Below are 24,077 nucleotides of genomic sequence, written 5' to 3'. Positions count from 1 at the left end.
AATTAAGTATATGGGATATAGATGTAATGTTGGCCTTATTGTACTGGTTCTTATTTCTGCCTTTAAATGAACAAAGCAAACCTTGATCCAGACATCTTTCATAAGCAAATTTTATCGGTTGCATTTCTATTGATGATTTCATGCATACGCTACCTTTCCATTATGATATTACATATTATGCTTTGAAGAAAAATCCTGCTTGATAGTTGGGACTGGTCTAATATTACTCAGTGAGTCTAAAGCTGAAAAAGGCTTGAGCAGAACACTTTAAAACAAGGAATCCATGGTGCTCTCTGAGCTTGGTTGTTTTCTTGCAGACATTTCATCACCCAAACTAGGTAACATCATCAGGGCAAGTAAAGGACTCCTCAAGCTAGGCAAGTGTGGTAGAAAGTAGATCATCCTAGATCAGGGGTAGGCAACCTTGGCTCTTTTCTGACTCATGGACTTCAACTCCCAGAATTCCTGAGCCAGCATGGCTCAGCTTGGAAACTCTTCCTTTCCCCTCAGCATGGCTGGCTCAGGAATTCTGGGAGTTGAAGTCCATGAGTCATAAAAGAGCCAAGGTTGCCAACCCCTGACCTAGATGTTTCTAAACTATCCAACTGAGAGATTTTTGCAATGGCTCATTTAAGTGAAAGTACCTTTGAACATCAGGATCCCTTCCACTGAAATGAACTTTTTTTTTTTTTTTTTTTTTTAAAGATTATTATCAGAACCATTTATAGGGGTTAATATAAGAGATATACTAGAAACCACATCTCTATTAGCACAAAAAACCCTGAAATATGCGTGACATTTCTGATTATATTTTAACTTAATGATTTTTACTGGTATTTCAATGGCTTATACCCTTGTAAACTTTTTCTTTCAGTCTTGAGCACAAATCCAGCCAAACAAAGGCACCATGGGAAATGGGAATGTAACTTCATGGACAGAATTTCATCTTATTGGACTTAGTCACCTGAAAGCTCCCACTGTTTTCTTTGTGGTTGTTCTGTTGATGAGTCTTATTGCTCTGACAGGAAACTCCCTCCTCTTCTTTCTAATCCAGATGGACTCCTCACTTCATACCCCCATGTACTTCTTCCTGAGCCAACTGTCCTGTGTGGATATGGGCCAAATCCTCATTGTGATCCCTAAAATGTCAGTCATTTTTTTAACTCAAAGAACCACTATTTCACTGGGAGGCTGCGTAGCACAGATTTTTCTAACTCTGACCATGGGAACCTCTGAATGTTTCCTTTTGACTGTCATGTCATACGACAGGTACGTGGCCATCTGTAGACCTTTGCAATACCCAGTTCTCATGAGGAGAACCATCTGCCTGATCATGAGTCTAGGAATCTGGTCCTCTTCATCGCTTATCATTATGGTCATAGCAATTTATGTACAATCTCTACCTTACTGTAGCTCAAACGTAATCGATCATTTTGTCTGTGAATTCCCAGCTTTGTTGAAACTAACATGTGCTGATACATCTCGATTTGAAAAAGTAATATACCTTGACAATGTGTTGATAATTCTCTTGCCCATTGCAGTGATTATCTTCTCATATATAGCCATTCTTGTGCAGATTTTGAACATGCACTCAACTGAGGGAAGGCAAAAAGCATTGGGCACCTGTGTGTCCCATTTATGTGTAGTGAGCATCTTCTATGGGGCATCCATCCTGACATACAGTACTCCTGTAGCTTCTTATTCAGCCCGTAAGTCCATGATTTATTCAGTCTGCATCACAGTTGTCCCTCCAATGCTGAACCCTTTTATCTATAGCTTACGGAACAGAGATGTTATAGCAGCTCTACGAAAACTCCTTGTAAGACATCCATCCTATTAATAAAAGAGCGGAGGGGAAATTTCGCAGAAGTCTCTTTTTTTGTTAATATCCTTATTTTAATTACAGCAATGGATTAAAAAAGAGGTCTGTCAGTTTTATTCACAATAGTGGAAATCAAAAACTCTTTGCTAACAATGGGGATGATTGAGAAAAAAAGGAGGTGCCTGGCATTAAAATCACAGAATCATTTGATCACAGGCCCACATATAGCATGGGATACCATGGACCCTTCTCCATTTGTCATTACCATACCAAAATAATTCCATGACTTGATATTTTTCTCCATGGAACCTGAAATTTGCTAGTTTGCTTGCTTGCTAGTTTCCTTCCTTCCTTCCTTCCTTCCTTCCTTCCTTCCTTCCTTCCTTCCTTCCTTCCTTCCTTCCTTCGTCCCTCCCTCCATCCCTTCCTGAGTGTGAGAGATGAAGTTAATAATGTGCAACTGAGAAGATCTCTTGAAATTCTGTGAGTTGGTGGACTGAAGAAGTTCCAGTTAGAGTTAGGAGAAAGTATTTTAGAAGAGACAGAGAGTTGATTGGCGTGTGATAAAGAGGCGTGAAGAATGAAATAGTTGGATAATAAGAAGCACATCATCTACGAGAGACACTCTGGAGGCTGTTCATCTTCAACTTGAACTGGTCTTGTAGAGTGAAGCTGTCTTGACACATAAGCTATGTTTAGAGTTGAAGTGAAAATGGTAAAGACAGAGCAGCATAACTTCATGGCTGCCATTACTGAAAGATTGGCAGTCACAGGGGAAGGCTACACATCAGTGCTGGTGTGTAGACTGAGGTAGCCTTCTATAAAAGATCAATGGGGTTGGGAGGCCATTGGCTGATGGAGTTGGTGCTTTCTGAGAGCATTATATTGTTGGGCTCTATGAGCCAGAAGTTATGCAGGACTCAGGGATTCTTAATCCTACCGTATATCTGGAGAGGAATTATGAGTTGAAGGTATACGGGAGATAATGATAAGAAAAGGCAGGTATGAGAGGTTTGCTAGATTGCTAGTTTCCTGAGCCATGACTGAGTAGGAGAAGTATATGCAAGGTTGTGAGAAGAATCTGATGGATGTTCATGATGGGGAAATTGAACCAGTCCTGTAGTAGCACTTCAGGTTTCTGCCTTCATCTCAACCTGCCCATGAATGAATCAGCCTTATAAAAGCCTTATTTTCCCCTGCATATGGAAGGACTCTGTCTCCTGCTCTTAAGCTATGCAATACATTCCCTCCCATTCTGGGGTGGGATCAACTCTTCTGATCCAGGCTCCCTCTTACATTTTACTGTAGACCAGTGGTTCTCAACCTTTTTAATGCCACGACCCCCAACCGGTCGTAAGTCGAGGACTAAACCGGTCGTAAGTCGAGGACTAAACCGGTCATAAGTCAAGGACTACCCAACCGGTCGTAAGTCGAGGACTTTCCCTGCCCGGGAGCGCCGCGCATGTGTGGTTCCGCCCCCTGCGCCGGCCGAGGCGTAGCTGGCAAGCGGCAGAGACGGAGCAGGCTGACCACCAGCTGGCCCAGCTCAAGGGAGATAAGGCACCCGCCAGAAAAGGGGAAAAAATGGCGGACAGTCTTGCTTGGCGACCCCCGTGAAATGGTCGATCGACCCCAAATGGGGTCGCGACCCATAGGTTGAGAACCGCTGCTGTAGACTAAGAGCTATTGTTATTGCTATTGCTGTACACTTTTAAAGAGCAGCCCACATAATGTGCATTGCAATATCAAAGCACGACAAGGTATGGCTTGATGTTTCCAATTCCAACCAATTCAGGAAAGAATGCTGTGACTATGTTCAAAATTGTGTTCTAGACCACAGTTGCTCCCTTTGGATCTAATGACAGATGAGGATCAAGATCAGCTCCAGATTATGGGGCAGTGTTTTCAGGAAGACGGAGACTTGTGCAGAATAGGCTGAATTTATGTCCTTGAGTTCAGTTTGCTGCAGATTCAATAGCATTTTATTTTCTCTGGATTTAATTTCAAATTATTGTATAACTATTATCATAATAGTCCAATGATAATAGACATTATCAAATCTAAGAGATATTAAAAATATTATTGCTTCCTGGAATTTAGATGACATTGAGCACACTGTCAATGTGGTGGGAGGTATTCAACTCCACAACTCTAAATGTGTTTTCCCAGAGATTTCATGCACATATTTGACAGCTAGAGGGACAAGATGGAATCCTGTGGGGTACTGCAAATCAAAGACCAAAAAATATTTCCCATCATCATCTTCTGGACCCAATGTGACAGGGAAGTCTGGAATCCAATAGAAGAGAAGCATTTAAAACCACAGGGCTTGCCACAGAGACCCAAGAAAACATAGGTCAGACATTCATGCCACAGACCAGAAGAACACAGAATCAGAACCAACTCAAAGAAGAGGATAGAGAGCAATACTTAAAAATCTAAAGAAGGACCAAATGCTTATTGTATGCTAGGCAGCAGCAGTTGGTTTTAATGTTTCTTTTGCCCTTCAGAATGTAGACTTTAGGTCACCACTTAGAATAGGGGAGCATATAGGGTGGCCCGTGATCTCTAGAGCAGAGGTCCCCAACCTTTCGGGCACCAGGGACCGGTTCTGTGGAGAAAGGTTTTTCCATGAACCAGAGAGTGCGTGGTTTTGTGCGCTGCCTGCATCCCATGGATGGGGTTTTGCTTGTTTGTGCAGACCGGTTGCTGGCATGCCGCGGCCCAGTACTGGGCCACAGACTGGGGGTTGGGGACCCCTGCTCTAGAGGATCCAAATGGGCTGCGACAAAGCTGCCACAAAACTAAGTGCAGGTTTGGTGTCTCACCTTCAGAGAGTCACCTGCTTGTACAGAAATACATTACACTTTCCAAACTGTACATACATACTACTGCTCATTGTGACTTTTTGCCACAGCAGGTAGAAATTGAGCCTTACAAGTTTGATAAGAGGCTCATCTACAAACATTTTACAGAAACATTCCCATGCTTCTGATTGAATAGAATGTCCCTGATCGTTCCCGAGTTCCTGTTCCATAATTATCTAGGGATATTTAATTAAATGGACTTTAAAGTTTTTTTTAAAAAGCAAACATGTTTAGAATTGTAAGGTATACAAATAAGAAATGGGCATATCTGAACTACAGGTAGTCCTGGACTTATGACCACAACTGACCGCAACATTTCTGTTGCTAAGTGAGACATTTGTTTTGCCCCATTTTACGACATTTCTGACCACAATTGTTAAGTGAATCACTGCAGTTGTTAAGTTAGCCATGTAGTTGTTAAGTGAATCTGGCTTCCCCATTGACTTTGCTTGCCAGAAGGTTACAAAAGGGGATCATACGGACCCAGGACACACTGCAACCGTCATAAATATGAACCCATTGCCAAGCGTCTGAATTTTGATTACGTGACCATGGGGATGCTGGAATGGTTGTAAATATGAAAAATGGTCATGAGTCCCTTTTTTCAGTGCCACTGTAACTTCGATTGGTCACTAAATGAATTGTTGTAAGTCAAGGATTACCTGTCCTGTATTGCAATGCATTCTACATGGAGCTACCCTTGAAAAGTATCCGGAGGTTTCAGCTGGTACAGAATGAGGTCACACAAGCAATTTTGGGTGCCCCAAGGATGGCACATGTAACACCTCTGCTGTGCAAGCTGCATTGGGTGCTAATTTGGTTCCAGTTCTCAGAGATGAGGAGGACCCCAAATCTCCTGGCCTTCCAGAAGTGTCCAGAAGACCTGGTTATGCCAACTCACTTGGGACTCACAGAGGAGCATGTAACCCTATGGCTGGTTTGTGCCGTGAAGGCTCTCCCCCTGCCTTTTTAATTTGAAAATTCTACTAATTATTTGTTCTAGCTGCATCCTATTGGAAAATAACAACAACAACAACAACAACAACAACAATAATAATAATAATAATAATAATAATAATAAAAAGTTGGAAGGGACCTTGGAGGTCATCTAGTCCAACCCCCTGCTCAGGCAGGAAACCCTATACCATTTCGGACAAATGGCTGTCCAGTCTCTTCTTAAAAACTTCCAGTGTTGGAGCATTCACAACTTCTGGAGGCAGGTTGTTCCACTGGTTAATTGTTCTAACTGTCAGGAAGTTTCTCCTTAGTTCTAGGTTGCTTCTCTCCTTGATTAGTTTCCACCTGTTGCTTCTTGTCCTGCCTTCAGGCGCTTTGGAGAATAGCTTGACTCCCTCTTCTTTGTGGCAGCCCCTGAGATATTGGAACACTGCTATCATGTCCCCCCTCGTCCTTCTCTTCATTAAACTAGACATACCCAATTCCAGCAACCTTTCCTTATATGTTTTAGCCTCCTGTCCCCTATAATATGGTTTATGTTTTCATTATGAACCCCCTCCCCCGAGTTGCTTTATGAGTGAGATGAGAGGTTTCCAGATTTGATATATAAATAAAAAAATGAAAATGAACTGGATAAAATCCAGAAAGATCAAAAAACAGATCTGACAAATATTATAATATTAAAAGTTAACTTAATGAAACAAGCAGCCAGCATTTTCCCTCCCCGCTTTCTGTCTTAACCTTGAGAATAATATTTGTATAAAATTTTCTTTGGCATCTAATATCTAAGTGAACTACAATAGTTTTTTTTTTCAAAATAAAGAGAAAATATCCTTGAATTTTCTAAGTGTGTGTGTGTGTCTAGGAAAAGGGGAAAATGGCAGGCATTGACAGAAGGAAATTGTAGGGAACATGACAATTTGTTCAAACAAAATAATTTTCAGCTTTCCATTTCTGAAACTTCTCAATAATTGAGATCTGGAAGCCTCAAAGGTGAAGTTGTGATAATTTATCCTTGGAGATTTAAAAAAGATATTGAGACTCTAGAAAGAATGCAGAGAAGAACAACAAAGATGATTAGCAGACTGAAGGCTAAAACATATGAAGAAAGGTTACTGGAATTGTGTATGTCTTGTTTACTGAAAAGAAGCATTAGGGGTGACATGATAGCAGTGTTCCAATATCTAAAGAGCTGCCACAAATAAGAGGAGGTCAACTTATTTTCCAAAGCACCTGAAGGCAGAATAAGAAGGAATGGATGGAAACTAATCAGGGAGAGAGCCAACCTGAAATAAGGAGAAAATTCCTGACAGTTAGAACAATTAATCAGTGGAACAACTTACCTCCAAAAGTTGTGGTTGCTCCATCTCTGCAGGTTTTTAACAAGAGACTGGACAGACACTTGTCTGAAATGGTACAGGGTTTCCTGCTTGAGCAAGGGGTTGGACTAGAAGACCTCCAAGGTCCCTTCCAACTCTGTTATTCTGTTAAAAATAGGGAAATCAAATGTTATGAAAATGATATTTCTGGTTTAGACTTCGCCAAGTTGCAAGGCATTTGTTTTTAAAAAAACTTGGCAGTTAATATGTTTGGAGACTTAAATGAAGATTTTGCTGTGATAATAGCATATCTGTAGATTAGGAAATGTTTCAGGGCAAGATTCGTTCTTATAGCTTTTGAATTATATTTGCGTCTGGTCGATGATGGTCTGTTAATACTTGTTATTGTGGACCTGTGAATATTGATCATTATATATTAAAACAGATTTCAAAATGTGTATTAAATAATTTCAAAACACTAAATGTAAAGTGGCTATGCTATGCATTAGGTGAATTTATAACCTTTTTTAGATAAATCACAGCAAAGAGTGTAAGATAGAATCCATGAAGAAAAGCAGCAGGAACATTTTAGCATCTTCAGAATGTATATATTGGTTCCCCTTAAAATTATGCTTCTTTCCTACTTGCTTTTGCAAACATAAATGCAGTAGATACAGGTATGTGACTCTTGTACCCCCATTATATTTTCATTTTTATTGTGCATTGATAAGAATATTAATATATTATAGCTATACAGATCTGCAAACAGTATAATCTGTCTGTCTGATTGCCAGTCTTTCTACTATAATGGGGTGGGATCTTCTATCTATAGGGAAGGGGGCAGTGGTGGGATTCAAATATGTAAACAACCGGTTCTCTGTGTGGATGGCGCTTCCGGAAGTCCATTCTGGGCCTGGGCAACAAAAAATTAGCTACCGGTTCTGCCGAAGTGGTGCAAACTGGCTGAATCCCACCACTGGAAGGGGGTCTTTCCACCTGTAAGGAACATCTGATCCAGAAGAGGAATTGTGTTAGAAGAATGGAGATGACATTCCCTCTTCCAGAATGGAGAAGTGGCTATCCCCATTTCCAGAATGGTTGAGAAGGTACAGAGTGAGATCTCCACGAAGCTACAGAGTGAGATCTCCACTTTCTAGGTATATGAATACACAGAGCAAGAGAGACACATTCACATAATCTACCTAACCCCATGCATCTCATTAATGTCTACATTTTTCCTCTGATGGCCAAATAAGCAAATCTTTAGGCTTATTTGTTACGTTAGATCCTTTTTGTTACATAACATTAAGTGTTTTACAGAGATATGTAATTTTTATTTATTAAATTTCTACACTGCCCATTTCACCTAAATGACTCTGAGTGATTTACAACTCATTTATATGTCTAAAGATAATACCTAAAAATGTCACCAGCATATATTTTCATTGCTAACCCTTTTTTTTTCCTTCAGAACATTGGCATCACTGGCCCCCATTGTTATCCTTCAGCTGGAAATTTTCTGTAGGAATCATAAGAATTAAGCCATGGATGTACTTAGGATCACCTTTTTATTACACACTTCTAATTAGTGGATATCTGTTTCTACTTGGGAATGTTTATCTCTGCATCCATGAAGAGATACTGAGTACTGAAAAAGGGTAAATAGGAATTACAAAAAGCATGAGTGCTGCAGCTCCAAACATCTGGAAACCTGAATTGGCAACAGTGTAGAGCAGAATAAGAGTCTGAATATGTGAATGAAGGTGTAGATGGTCTACCTTTCTGTGGCAGACAACTGCAAGAGAGGAAAAATATCCTTATTCTGAAACTGAATTTGTCCTTTGACTCTAATAGTCAGCTTTTACAGTTTGAGCATGGTCTGCATTCAAATAAACTAGACTCCCCCCAAAAGGGTGCTTTCCATAATTCCAGGTTGTTGGGAATTTTGTAAATAGAAGTCCAGAGACATGTGGAGGATGTGACTATAATAAGACATTGATGTCAAACAATATGTTTGACGTTCTAGTGCTGTGCTCAACCATACAGGGGATCCCACCACAATGGAAAAACATATTACAGCGTTACAAAAAGAAACCATTCTGAATGTTATTTTGGCATTTTATTTTTCCCCTTCATAATATTGGTGAGCTAACTATATTTTCTTCTTGAACCTTTACATAAAACCCAGACAAACAAAGGAGGAATGAAGAAGGACAACACAACCTCTTGGGTGGAATTTGTTCTTGTTGGACTTCAGCATCAAAGGTCACCCACCATTTTTCTTGGTTTCATCCTCCTCATGTTTGTAATTGCTCTTGCTGGAAATAGTCTTCTTCTGTTGGTGGTTAAAATGAGCTCCAGTCTTCAGACACCAATGTATTATTTCCTCAGTCAGTTGGCTTTTATGGACCTTTGCCAAATCCTCTCAATTGTTCCTCAAATGACAGCCCATTTTGTAAGCCAAAGATACACTATTTCACTATACCGATGTGTTTTTCAGATTTTCGTCACGCTATTTATGGGAGGATCAGAGTGCCTGATCCTTGCAGCCATGTCCTATGATAGGTATGTGGCTGTTTGCAGGCCTTTACAGTATGCAACTCTTATGAGGAGCAAAATCTGTCACATCATATCACTAGCTGCCTGGTTCTGGTCTTCAGTGCAGGCTTTGAACTGCTCCCTTTATGTCCTGCCTCTTCCCTATTGCAAGTCCAATGTGATTAGCCATATCGCTTGTGAGTATACAGCCCTCATACAGTTGTCTTGTTCTGACAATTCTGCATTCGAAAGATCAGTATACCTCGGAACGTTCCTGGTCTTTCTTATCCCTGTCTCAGTCATTCTTGCTTCCTACCTGGCCATTCTCCTGCAAGTCCTGAGGTCGCGTTCCTCTGAAAGGAGCCACAAAGCCTTGGGCACTTGCTTGTCCCACTTGTGCGTGGTGGGCCTCTTCTACGGAGCAGCCATTTTGACCTACATGACACCCATTCCATCCTATTCAGCGCAGAAGGCCATGATCAATTCTCTTTTTACTACCATCATTCCTGCCACAATGAATCCTTTCATCTACAGCCTGAGGAACCAGGATGTCTTGGCAGCCCTGAGGAAACTCTTTGCAAAGTATACTTCAATTCAGTGAATGAGGGTACGGATAAAAAGAAGGCTGCTGATATGCTTCTTTGCGAACCTAATGGCCAATTCAGTATCTACAATGAAAAAAATGTCATCAAAACATTTGTCTAAAAATATTTTAATTTAAATTGCAAATTGAAATTGGTAGAAGTGGTGCAAAAGATAGCTGTGCAATATAGGGCTTGGTTGGTCATTTTTCATTTCTTTTGCCTCGTATGATAGTTATTTAGATGCTTAGCTACTTCTTTGTCCTAGTGCTATGGCTGAAATTTGGGGACAATAAATATGGTTTTTTACTATACAAAATTATTGTAAAGACTACTATAGAAATGTATGTAAAGTGCTTTGATCACCTAAGCATTCATAGATGATAGATAGATAGAATGTGATAGATAGAAGAGAGAGAGAGAGAGAGAGAGAGAGAGAGAGAGAGAGAGAGAGAGAGAGAGAGAGAGAGAGAGAGAGAGAGAGAGAGAGAGAGTACTGCCATGTATCTAATGTGTCTGGTATGCTATTCAGTCTCCGAGACATTCCACACATAGTGGCAGAGTGTAAGATACAGGCAGGAACTTACACAATCAAATAGCTGGCATTGTGTACAGGAACATCTGTTCAATGTATGGGCTAGGGTTTCCTGCCTGAGCAGGGGGTTGGACTAGATCAGGGCTTTTCAACCAGTGGTATGCGTACCACTTGTGGTACTTTGCCACATGGCAGATGGTACGCGATTGCTAGCCAAGTATAGCAGGGGCGGGGAATGAGCCGAAGTGAGCCAAGCCTGAGGGAGAGGCAGCTGCAGCTGCATGACTGTCTGGGTTCGGCAAAAACCCCAGGAGCCAGCAGGGCTCCAGCTGATTGGCTCCAGTTGATTGGTGCTTCCAGAAGCAACTCGGAGCTGGAGGTGAACTGTAGAAAAAGGGGGGGGAAGAGAGGAGAGGCTATAAAACAGGGGTGTCAAACTACCGGCCAGTGGGCCGGATGCGTCATCCAGAAGCCACACCCACCCCATTGCCAGCAATGGCAAAACTGTCCCGATACGTTGCGCGATGTCACATGACGTTGCGAGTTTGACATGTCTGTTATAAAAGAACGTGATTTGGGTGGGGGAAGGGGAAAAAAGATAGCAGGAAAGGTTTAATCCTTTTAAACAAATTTAATGAGTTTTACCCCCTTTAATTGAGTCTGTCTGTGGCTTTTAGAAAGTTTTCTTTGAAGGTAAACAGGCTTAATTTAAAGCTAAAGCTTTTCGCAATTCCCTGAGCGTTTCAGTCTAGGATTGCAACATTGGGACATGTGACACGCCTGAGGCAGCTTCAAGAGGGAAAAAAATGGAGTTTGTGTTTCTTTATTTTATTTTCTTTCTTTGCACTTGATTCCTGTGTCTTTAAGGGTACAGGGAAGGGATTGGGGGTGTGTGCATTCTTACTACACTGTGGGAAAGAGGAAGGCCAACCAGTTAGCTCAGGAGCCTACAAACTTAGCAACTTTAAGACCTGTGAACTTCAACTCCCAGAATTCCTCAACCAGCCATGAGGGCTGAGGAATTCTGGGAGTTGAAGTTCATAAGTCTTAAAAGTGTCAAGTTTGAAGACCCCTGAACTAGCTGGTAGTGGTGCATATTAATAAACATGGATAAATTCATCATACATTTGTCAGTGCAAAGGAAAAGTGATTCAGCAAAGGAACAGCCAGCGAAGAAATTAAAACTGGTACTTTTTTACTTTTTTTCTACAGTTTGTAATATTTTATTAGATTATAGAATAAAATACAAAAATACAAAAGCAAATAATATGACACAGTGGGGAGGAAAAAGGGCGGAAAAGTGAGGGGGAGAAGGGAAAAAGAACATACTTCCTCGGTTGCAGTAGAAGGAAGCATTAACACTGAACCTCAACTTTTTACTTTTCCATAATATTATAAATTAGCCATTTCTATAACAACAAATGAATCTAATCAGTAAAACCCAACCTCCCCTTTTTTAGTCATCACTTTTTGACATCTTGCTAAGCACTGGTGGTACTCAAATATTGTCATGTCGTAAAAGTGATACAATCTGTGAAAATGTTGAAAAGCCCTGGACTAGATGACCTCCAAGGTCCCTTCCATCGTCGTCGTCATCATCATCATCATCATCATCATCATCATCATCATCATCATTACTGAATGGGCAACTTTAATTGAAAAAATGTTAGCCGCAAGGACTGCGTTAAAGGAACACATCAATTTCCTAGAGAGATACTGGCTTCTTTCTAGGATGTTTTTAGGCACAGATAAAATAGCATCTGGGAATTTGAATTAATGACTTTTTAAAGTTTATTCTATACTTTTGGTTCTCTATTAATGAATTCAGGGTTTCAAAGTGATTCCTGATATTCTCTGTGAAATATTGAGTCTATGCACAAAGTCAAAACATGGGAATCGACTGGCTTTCTTCTTTTTTTTTTACCATGCCTTGGAACTTGCCCATGAGCAGTTTGTGATCTGTTCCCATCGTCAGCACCTGGCCATATCTTTGATGCTATAATGGATCTCTTCCAAATCCTATGTGCAACATTATGGAAGCACAAGCAATAGAACACAGTCAAACTAGAATCTTGGACTTTAAGAGAGCTAATTTCAATAAACTTAGAGAGGGCATGGGAAGGATTCCATAGATAAGAATCCTCAAGGGGAAAACAACTCAAGCAGCTTGGGAAATTTTGAAAAGTGAGATAATAAAAGCTCAGTCTAGCACAATACCAACAAAGAAGAAAAATAACAGCTCTCAAAAGAAACCAGCATGGCTGCATAAAGAACTCTCTGATAAATTGAAAGATAAAAAGGACAAGTATAAAAAGTGGAAAGAGGGGCACATAACTAAGGCAGAATATCAGCAAATAGCCCGAGCGTGCAAAGATGAAGTGAGGAAAGCTAAGTCTCAAAATGAAATAAGGCTTGCGACCCAAAAAAAGCTTCTTTCAACATGTAAAAAACAAGAAAAAAGTGAAGGAAATGATTGGTCTATTAGTGGGGGAAAGTGGCAAGAAGGTGACAAGCAACAGGAAGAAAGCAGAAGTATTTAATTCATTTTTTGCATCTGTCTTTACACAAAGGGAAAAAACAGACCAACCTATCAAAAACAGTGCCATAAAAAACAGAATAGAAACACAAGTTAAGATAGGCAAGAAAATGGTAAATGAGCATCTGTCCAGCCTAGACGAGTTCAAATCACCAGGACCAGATGGATTACACCCCAAGGTTCTCAAAGAACTGGCAGATGTGATCTCAGAACCACTGAACTATATTTTTCAAAGATCCTGGAGCACTGGGGAACCACCAGAGAACTGGAAAAGAGCTGATGTAGTTCCCATCTTCAAAAAAGGGGAAAAAATGGATCCAGGAAATTACAGACCTATCAGCCTGACCGCAATACCTGAGAAGATTCTGGAAAAGATAATCAAACAACGACTCAGCGAACACCTAGGGGCAAACAAAGTCATTACTAAAAGCCAACATGGGTTTGTCAAAAACAGATCATGCCAGACAAATCTTATTGCATTTTTTGACCAAGTGACAAACTTAGTGGACCAGAGGAATGCTGTCGATATAATAATTTACTTGGACTTCAGTAAGTAGTCTTTGATAAAGTAGATCACAACCTACTACTTGATCAGATAGAAAAATGTGGGTTAGACCAGGGCTTTTCAACCTTTTCACCCATTGTACCACTTTTAGGATATGGCAATATCCGAGTACCACCAGTCGCCTAGTAAGATGTCAAAAACTTGACCAAAAAAAGAGGGAAAAAGTGATAAAGTACAGGTAGTCCTTGACTTACAACAGTTTGCTTAATGACTGTTCAAAGTTACAATGGCACTGAAAAAAGTGCCCCCCCAAGCCACAGCCGAGCAAGACACCTGCCTGCCCACCTGACGGTGCTCTTCCTCCTGTTTGAGGTTTTCATTGTTGTGAGCATTTCTGTTGAGGATTGGTAGCGGAGGTGGGGTGGGGGGGTGTTTGGTTTTTATTCCCCCCGTCTTCTGGGTGGTTGCAGCAGGTTTTGGTCACTTCACATGACCCTGGGACACTGTGACCATCATAAATATGAATCAGTTGCCAAGCATCTGAATGTAAATCACAAGACCCTGGAGATGCTGCAACATTCCAGCTGATCGGCACTTCTTCTGGGCTCAGCAGAAGCGCCAGGATCAGCGCCGAGGTCCAGCTGGAGACTGCCACTGATCCTGGTGCTTCCACTGACCCCTGACAGCCTCGAAGAAGCACCGATCAACTGGAAAGCGGCACTGATCCTGGTGCTTCTGCTGAGCCCTGACAGCCCTGCAGCTCCAGCCATCTCTCACTCAGGCTTGTGCGGTGCTGTCACACTGTACTCAGCATGTGGTCCTCAATGGAACTGCATCTACATGAAGGGAAGTGTGTAGCGAGATGGCCCAGGGCTCTGTTCTAGGCCCGGTGCTCTTCAACATCTTCATCAACGATTTGGATGAGGGGATAGATGGGGAACTCATCAAATTTGCAGACGACACCAAGCTGGCAGGAATAGCCAACACTTCAGAAGACAGGCTTAAGATACAGGAGGATCTGGACAGACTTGAACACTGGGCGCTATGTAACAAAATGAAATTCAATGGTGAAAAAAGTAAGTTTCTATATTTAGGCAAGAAAAACCAAATGTACAGGTATAGTATAGGGGGTACCTTGCTCAATAGTAGTAACTGTGAGAGGGATCTCGGAGTCCTAGTGGACAATCACTTAAATATGAGCCAGCAGTGTGCTGCAGCTGCCAAAAAAGCCAACACAGTGCTGGGCTGCATTAACAGAGGGATAGAATCAAGATCACATGAAGTATTAATACCACTTTACAATGCCTTGGTAAGGCCACACTTGGAATATTGCATCCAGTTTTGGTCACCACGATATAAAAAAGATGTTGAGACTCTAGAAAGAGTACAGAGAAGAGCAACAAAGAACGGTTGCTGGAATTGGGTATGTCTAGTTTAATGAAGAGAAGGAGGAGGGAGGACATGATAGCAATGTTCCAATATCTCAGGGGCTGCCACAAAGAAGAGGGAGTCAAACTACGTATTCTCCAAAGCGCCAGAAGGCAGGACAAGAAGCAAAGGGTGGAAACTAATCAAGGAGAGAAGCAACCTAGAACTAAGGAGAAACTTCCTGACAGTTAGAACAATTAACCAGTGGAACAACCTGCCTCCAGAAGCGATGAATGCTCCAACACCGGAAGTTTTTAAGAAGAGACTGGACAGCCATTTGTCCGAAATGGTATAAGGTTTCCTGCCTGAAAAGGGGGTTGGACTAGATGACCTCCAAGGTCCCTTCCAACATTATTATTATTATTATTATTATTATTATTATTATTATTATTATTATTATTATTATTATTATTATTATTATTGTTGTTGTTGTTGTTGTTGTTGTTGTTGTTGTTGTTGTCGTTGTCGTTGTCGTTGTCATTGTCATTGTTATTATTATTATTGTTATTATTAGTTTTCTATATGATTGTTTGGGTAGTATTCCTGTATAAAGGTATCATTTTGGTTATTTGAAGAATGTGTTAGCTATAAAGCAATCATTGGAGGAGTAGAAATTGATAAGTGGATATCTGGCTTCATTTCAGTGTCCTACACCCTACAATCTAACTTCATTTTCCTCTTTAATGTTTCCAACTTTGACATTCCCATCTTCAATCACAAATAGCATATCTTATGTATACGTTCTGTCAATTTAAAAATTGAACTTGATCATAAAACACATCAACCCACTTTCAGTTATTTCAGCGAGCTGGGGATCGGACAACATAAAACAGTGATGGCGAACCATTTAGAGACTGAGTGCCCAAAGTGCAACCCAAAACCCACTTATGCATCGTTGAGTGCCAGTGGGTGTGGCCCATTGGCAGGGTGTGGCCAATTGGGTGGGCGTGGCCCATTGGGTGGGCGTCGCTGCGGTGGTAACGGCAGACTGGGTGGGACTAAAAAGTTCAATCAATCAATTCCAACTTTGCAAGATCTTTTTTTTTCCTGCAAGAAGTTGAAATTGATTGAACTTTTTTTTTTTGCACACTACGGCGGAGGCCTAAAGCGAAAAGGTTTTATAAAACCAGCTGAAGGCTTAGGACTGGAGCGACAGCATGCATGCCCACAGAGAGGGCTCTGAGTGCCGCCTCTGGCACCTGTGCCATAGGTTCGCCACCACTGACATAAAAGATGACCTTGGATGTCCCTTCCATTTTTTTTTGGCATTCTAAGTTTGTTAATTCCCCTCCTTGAGGGAGATGGATGGTCTAGAAACATGAAATATAAACAAACAAATAAAAAGAGTTCAGCACAAAGAGCAAAATTTTTGCTTTTGAGGGTGCTTTCAATTAACATCAGTGATGCATATTTGCATGAATGGAAGAAGTTGAAACTGGTAGAGGTGAGCAAGCTAGTGAAAAGGTTGTGTGTGGGGTTCCATTGCAGGTCAACATCCATTCATGCTCTGGCCCCTCTATATATGCATACCCATTGCTTGCTCAAACCTAATTCATAGTAGACTGCTGCTTATTTACTCCAAAGGAAAATAAGCAGAAAAAAGTTGTGGTCCATCTCTACTATAACACCTGGACTTCCACAGGTTGCTATCAAATCATCTCAAAAGTGTGTGATATAGTAAAGATTGTTTTCTGGGCAAATATGCAAAATATGCAGTTTTGTATATACCATGCAAAAATTAAAGAGCTATTTTTTCAATTTCTCTCCTTCATTCCACTAGCTACTACCAATTAATAATAGTAAGCAAATGAGAGGAAAAGTAGGGTTGAAGGATCAGCAGATAGGAGAACGAGAATTCTGGAGAAAAGTGCATATGGCTTGGAGACGTAGATGGATATGGATTGGTTTACAAATTATCATTGTTCATTACCATGGTGATGGCAATATCATCTTTTTAAAAATCTAATTTGAGCCAAGGAGAGCTTGGTTGACTCAGAATGTCAGATTTTTACATCTTTATTACAACTTTAACAATAGAATTAGAATATGCTCAGGAAAAACGAATGTCTACCTTCATCAATACTTCCATCTGAATTTATCTCTGTAGAGCAACCTATAGTTAGTGCCAATAAAATCATTTACTCTGTTTGCATTTTCCAAATAATTTCTTGAGTGCAGATAAGACGTCTTGATTCCTCAGGCTGTATATGAAAGGATTCATGGTGGCAGGGACGATGGTAGTAAATACGGTATTAATCATAGACCTTTCAGCAGAATAAGAAGAAGTCATATAGGTTAGAATGGCTGCTCCATAGAAGAAGCCCACCACGCAGAGATGGGACAGACAGGTTGTCAAGGCCTTGTGGCTCCTTTCTGAAGATTGTACCCTCACAACTTGTAGGAGGATAGCAATGTAGGAGGAGAGGATGACTGAGATGGGAATGAGCAGTACCAGGAAATTTCCAACATAAGTTGTTCTTTTAAAACGAGAATTATCTGAACAAGAGAGTTGTATAAGGGCTGGATAAACACATATATAATGTTTAATTACATTGGATTTGCAGTAGGGAAGGGGCAGGACATAAAGAGAGCAAGTGAGTGCCTGGACAGTAGACCAACCCCAGGCCATCACTGACATCACATGAAGGATGCTTTTCCTCATGAGGATGGGATATTTCAAAGGTTTGCAGATGGCCACATACCTATCATAAGACATCGTAGCCAGGATGAGGCATTCTGCGCCTCCTAAAAGCAAAGTTGCAGTAATTTGAGCAACACATCCGTAGAGTGAAATTGTATACCTCTTGGTTACAAAACTGACAAATACTTGAGCAACAATGGGGACAATCTGGCAGAGGTCCAATAAAGCTAATTGTCTGAGAAAAAAGTACATGGGAGTGTCAAGAGTAGAGTCAACACTGATTACAATGAGAAGGAGACAGTTTCCAATAATTGCAATAAAGAACATGAAGCCAATAGCAACCAGAAAAATTGTGGGTGATTTTTGATATTGAAGTCCAAGTAGAAGAAATTCTTTCCATGATGAGGTATTCTTTTCCTCCATCCCTTTTTCATGTATCCAGGGCCACAATTCTATGGTCACAGCACTGTATAAGCAATAATATAGACAAGTTTATACTTGAAGAACATGGAATATTACATTATAGTAAACTAGAAGTTTGGAATAAATGAAAGTAAGCATTCATGTCCCCTGTCATCTTTCTACTCTCTCTTCCTATATTCAATAATAATAATAATAATAATAATAATAATAATAATAATAATAATAATAATAATAATAATAATAATAATAATAATAATAATAATAATAATAATAATAATAATAATAATAATAATAATAATAGTAAAGTTGGAAGGAACCTTGAAGGTCATCTAGTCCAACCCCCTGCTCAGGCAGGAAACCCTATACCATTTCAGACAAATGGCTGTCCAGTCTCTTCTTAAAAACTTCCAGTGTTGGAGCATTCACCGCTTCTGGAGGCAGGTTGTTCCACTGGTTAATTGTTCTCACTGTCAGGAAGTTTCTCCTTAGTTCTAGATTGCTTCTCTCCTTGATTAGTTTCCACCCGTTGCTTCTTGTCCTTGGTGTTCCCTTGAGTGCCTCCTGCCGCTTATTTTAACATTCAGACTTCAAAAATCTGTTCACTGGAACCAATTCACTACTTGGTTCATTAATCGAGAACATATTTCTCAATCTGAAATCCTGATTCTATCTCTCTTTTAACATTGCATTTTTTACAAACCATTTTTATAAACAGGTTGTGTGTGTTCCACTTCTTTGGGTATTATTCTTGCCATGACAATAGCTTAAAAATGTAGAAGCTGTTTTGCATCACATGGAGACATCGATAGGGGCAAATGGGCATAATCCGTGGCTATACTAAGGAAGAGCTTATACTTCAGTGCTGTACAGTTGCAAATTGTGAATAATTACATCACAGGATGTGAAATAATCATCTCTTGAAACACCTTAAAAGAAGAAGCTCTTTGTAGGAATATTCTGTGTTTGTGGAATTAGCAAACTTTGCCTGTTCTTATATCACTACACATGTTGTAGTGTGTGCTGAAAGAATATCAACTGCATTGGAGATAAACAAAGAAATACACAGACACAGATATATGTACACATGCAGGCATAGAGTACATGCATACATAGGGTGCAATGTAACCTCAATATCCCTGTGCTCACAGAACACCAATTTCATTGGAGATAAACAAACAAATTCACACACACACACATATATAGACATACATGAACGCATATAGCACAAAGTGACTTTTTAATGTAACATCAGACTAAAATGTTTCTAAAGATGTTTTCTACACAAATTTTTCCCACTCTTGCCTTCCAAGCACAACATCCTAACGGACTTTATTTACTGTACACTAATTAAAAATTGTCTCAAAAAGTACTGTTTTACAAAAAACAATCTGCGAAAGTAGTGAGCTTGATGGCTGCTTTGTCTCCCAGCACTGAGATCCATGGAAAATTGCTGACAAGGAGCAGCTGTCTGGACCATATGGGAATGATCACCTTTCCTCACTTTGTCTGGAGAAGTTTAGAGAAACCATGGTCAGCATCTCTGCTCTCTCAGAGACATGTTTAACTTGCCATTCCTGCACTAGAAGTCCCCAGCCATGGGACTTTTCTATGCTGCTAAGGCAACAGGCCCAGTGACCACTATAACGGTTTATGCCAATAAAAGACACTTTGTTGCACCTATTAGGAAAGAAGGAAGGAAAAAAGAAAGAAAGAAAGAAAGAAAGAAAGAAAGAAAGAAAGAAAGAAAGAAAGAAAGAAAGAAAGAAAGAAAGAAAGAAAGGGGAGAGTGGGGAGGAAGGACTGGAGAGAAGGAAGGAAGGAAGGAAGGAAGGAAGGAAAGAAGGAAGGAAGGAAGGAAGGAAAAAGGTAGGGGAGAGCAAGGAGGGAGGGAAGGAGAGAGAGAGAAGGAAGGAAGGACAAAGAGAGAGAGAGAGAGAGAGAGAGAGAGAGAGAGAGAGAGAGAGAGAGAGAGAGAGAGAGAGAGAGAGAGAGAGAGGAAGAGAACATTCTTTTTCAATGTATATAAGATTTTATAAAAAGAGCCATATGGATCAGCGAAACAACCCATCCAGCCCAGCATTCAGTGTCCCACTCAGGCCAGTCAGAAGCATGGACACGAGAGTAATGGCCCACTTCATTACCTTCCCTAGCAGCTGCTACTCAAGGTAGACATTCCAGCTGGTCATCTGTGATTCCTGAAGCAACAAGCACTCATCCGTATCACAATCCAGGAACAGCTCAGCCTCCCATGAATCTCTCCGGATGGAGATTACATCATTTCTTTTCACCTCTGAGCTGGTTGGACCATTAGTGCAAATGAGGACCTGGAGATGAAGGGAAAAGTCTTCAGATCATTTTCCCTAATCAAGCTATCGTTTCAAAGCAAAAAATTTGCAACTGTTTTTTTTAATGCAAACAAGTTCCAACTCCTGAAACTAACACCTAAATAATTTCTAGCATTCATATGACTCAGGCATAACTCTCTAAGGAGACCAAGTTAATTTTTCCTTTAGGGAAATAGGCATTGAGAATTAAATTATGATGCAATTCAAAAATCTCCTCTTTTTATATTTTAAATATCTTCACATCTTGGGTTCATGTGAATTTTTGACAACTAAAAAAATGCCTCTTCATATTTTTCTATTTCCTAGAATAGTCCACCAGGGCTTACATATCCTTATAATAACAGCTGAATTCCATTTATCTTGTCCATCCTTTGTTCTTCTTTTGGGAAGATTCTATCACACTTTCATAAAAACTTATCTTGCTCAGTTTAATAAGAAGTAGATTTTTTTTTCTAAGCTCACACCTCTTTTGTGGACCCTTTTGATTAATTTTGACTTTAGAAATGAATTATGTAAAGGGGGTCTATGTCTCCGCTCTCTTCCCTATAGAAAGGGATAATGTTTAAAATATGCAAAGGATGAAACCAAATTTGATGTGGTGGTAGAATCCAAAAAAAAAAGAGATTAAGTTTGAAAATAGAATGAATAAAGTCAAGGACTAGAAACAAACAAAAAAAAACCTCAAAAAAATTGTCAAGAGCATTCGAGTGGGAGAGGCATGTGGGCTTTAGAGAAGCAAAATGTATGGAATTTGGGGATGGGGGCAAGCTAGAAGACCATAACCCAAATGGATGTTCCAGAGAGAACTGAAAGACCAGATTAGCTATATGTGGTCAAATTAGGCAATTATCCCCTCCACAAAACACTATCCTGGGGATTTAGAAGGCCAAGGAATGCTGGGGATTGAACCACATGCAAGATAACTTCTGGTGCCTCTTCCAATTCTGTGATTTTTTGGGGGGCAATATAAGTTTGATAATTCCACTCCTTGGGGGAGATAGGTGGTCTAAAACATGAAATATAAATAAACAAAGAAAGAAATATAGAATTCAGCACATAGAGCAAAATGTTTTATTTTTGAAGATGCTTTCAATTAATGAGGGGAAAAGGCAGAGGTTCATGAAAATCAGTGACGCATATTTGCATGTATGGAAGAAGTTGGAATTGGTAAAGGTGAGCAAGCTAGTGAGAAGGTTGTGTGTGGGGTTCCATTGCAGGTCAACATCCATTCATGCTCTGGCCCCTCAATCTATGCACACCCATTGCTTGCTCAAACCTAATTCATATTAGACTGCTGCTCATTTACTCCAAAGAGTAATACGTATTTTCAGGAGAAAAACAATATGGTCCATCTCTACTATAACCAACTGGACTTCCACAGATTGCTATCAAATCATCTCAAAAATGTGTGATATAGTAAATATTTCTGGGCAAATATGCAAGGGAATTGTTTTCTGGGCAAATATACAAAATATGCAATTTTGCTTGCTCAAACCTAATTCATAGTAGACTGCTGCTCATTTACTCCAAAGAGAAATAAGCAGAAAAAAGATGTGGTCCATCTCTACTATAACACCTGGACTTCCACAGGTTGCTATCAAATCATCTCAAAAGTGTGTGATATAGTAAAGATTGTTTTCTGGGCAAGTATGCAAAATATGCAGTTTTGTATATACCATGCAAAAATTAAAGAGCTATTTTTTCAATTTCTCTCCTTCATTCCACTAGCTACTACCAATTAATAATAGTAAGCAAATGAGAGGAAAAGCAGGGTTGAAGGATCAGCAGATAGGAGAACGAGAATTCTGGAGAAAAGTGCATATATGGCTTGGAGACGTAGATGGATATGGATTGGTTTACAAATTATCATTGTTCATTACCATGGTGATGGCAATATCATCTTTTTAAAAATCTAATTTGAGCCAAGGAGAGCTTGGTTGACTCAGAATGTCAGATTTTTACATCTTTATTACAACTTTAACAATAGAATTAGAATATGCTCAGGAAAAACGAATGTCTACCTTCATCAATACTTCCATCTGAATTTATCTCTGTAGAGCAACCTATAGTTAGTGCCAATAAAATCATTTACTCTGTTTGCATTTTACAAATAATTTCTTGAGTGCGGATAAGACGTCTTGATTCCTCAGGCTGTATATGAAAGGATTCATGGTGGCAGGGAAGATGGTAGTAAATACGGCATTAATCATAGACCTTTCAGCAGAATAAGAAGAAGCTGAAGTCATATAGTTCACAATGGCTGCTCCATAGAAGAAACCCACCACGCAGAGATGGGACAGACAGGTTGTCAAGGCCTTGTGGCTCCTTTCTGAAGATTGTACCCTCAGAACCTGAAGGAGGATAGCAATGTAGGAGGAGAAGATGACTGAGAGGGGAAGGAGAAGGACTAGGAAACTTCCACCATAACTTATTCTTATAAAAATAGAATTATCTGAGCAAGAGAGTTGTAGAAGGGCTGGATAAACACATATATAATGCTTAATCACATTGGATTTGCAGTAGGGAAGGGGCAGGACATAAAGAGAGCAGGACAGTGCCTGGAGACTAGACCAAAACCAGGCCACCACTGACATCACATGAAGGATGCTTTTCCTCATGAGGATGGGATATTTCAAAGGTTTGCAGATGGCCACATACCTATCATAAGACATCGTAGCCAGGATGAGGCATTCTGCTCCTCCTAAAATCAAAGTTACAGTAATTTGAGCAATACATCTGTAGAGTGAAATTGTATATCTCTTGATTACAAAACTGACAAATGCTTGAGGAACAATGGAGACAATCTGGCAGAGGTCCAATAAAGCTAATTGTCTGAGAAAAAAGTACATGGGAGTGTCAAGAGTAGAGTCAACACTGATTACAATGAGAAGGAGACAGTTTCCAATAATTGCAATAAAGAACATGAAGCCAATAGCAACCAGAAAAATTGTGGGTGATTTTTGATATTGAAGTCCAAGTAGAAGAAATTCTTTCCATGATGAAGTATTCTTTTCCTCCATCCCTTTTTCATGCATCCAGGGCCACAACTTTATGGTCACAGCACTGTATAAACAATAATATAGACCGGTTTATACTTGAAGAACATGGAATATTAAATGATAGTAAACTAGAAGTTTGGAATAAATGAAAGTAAGCATTCATGTCCCCTGTCGTTCTTCCACTCTCTCTTCCTATATTCAATGATTATTTGTAATCCTTGGTGTTCCCTTGAGTGGCTCCTGCCACTTTTTTTAACATCCAAACTTCAAAGATCAATTCACTGGAACCAATTCATTACTTGGTTCTTTAATTGAGAACATATTTCTCAATCTGTAATCTCTTGTTTAACATTGTATTTTTTACAAACCATTTTTATAAACAGGTTGTGCGTGTTCCACTTCTTTGGGTATTATTCTTGCCATGACAATAGCTTAAAAAATGTAGAAGCTGTTTTGCATCACATGGAGACATCGATAGGGGCAAATGGGCATAATCCGTGGTTATACTAAGGAAGAGCTTATCTTTCAATGTTATACAGTTGCAAATTGTGAATAATTACATCACAGGATTGGAGATAAAC

At 39.9% G+C, this 24,077-nt stretch overlaps 4 protein-coding genes across 4 annotated transcripts; 2 read left to right on the top strand and 2 right to left on the bottom strand.

The window, feature by feature from the left end:
* Nucleotides 1-970: 970 nt before the first annotated feature.
* Nucleotides 971-1,840, top strand: LOC114922181 (olfactory receptor 2T2-like). Its single transcript, XM_029284585.1, has one exon. It carries the CDS (start codon nt 1,004-1,006, stop codon nt 1,838-1,840), a length of 837 nt encoding a protein of 278 aa, XP_029140418.1. The 5' UTR covers nt 971-1,003.
* Nucleotides 1,841-9,516: 7,676 nt separating this feature from the next.
* LOC107289630 (olfactory receptor 2AG2) lies at nt 9,517-10,104 on the top strand. Its single transcript, XM_029284584.1, has one exon. It carries the CDS (start codon nt 9,517-9,519, stop codon nt 10,102-10,104), a length of 588 nt encoding a protein of 195 aa, XP_029140417.1.
* A 7,118-nt stretch (nt 10,105-17,222) lies between these two features.
* LOC114922725 (olfactory receptor 2AG2-like) lies at nt 17,223-17,804 on the bottom strand. Its single transcript, XM_029284583.1, has one exon. The coding sequence runs from the start codon at nt 17,802-17,804 to the stop codon at nt 17,223-17,225; it is 582 nt and encodes a 193-aa protein (XP_029140416.1).
* A 4,777-nt stretch (nt 17,805-22,581) lies between these two features.
* LOC114922724 (olfactory receptor 2T11-like) lies at nt 22,582-23,169 on the bottom strand. The gene has a single exon (XM_029284582.1). The coding sequence runs from the start codon at nt 23,167-23,169 to the stop codon at nt 22,582-22,584; it is 588 nt and encodes a 195-aa protein (XP_029140415.1).
* Nucleotides 23,170-24,077: the final 908 nt, after the last annotated feature.

This window comes from Protobothrops mucrosquamatus, unplaced genomic scaffold (genome assembly GCF_001527695.2).
Source record: "Protobothrops mucrosquamatus isolate PMUCROS unplaced genomic scaffold, P.Mucros_1.0 scaffold738, whole genome shotgun sequence".
Lineage (NCBI taxonomy): Eukaryota > Metazoa > Chordata > Lepidosauria > Squamata > Viperidae > Protobothrops > Protobothrops mucrosquamatus.
This window is presented reverse-complemented; position numbering and strand designations above follow the sequence as displayed.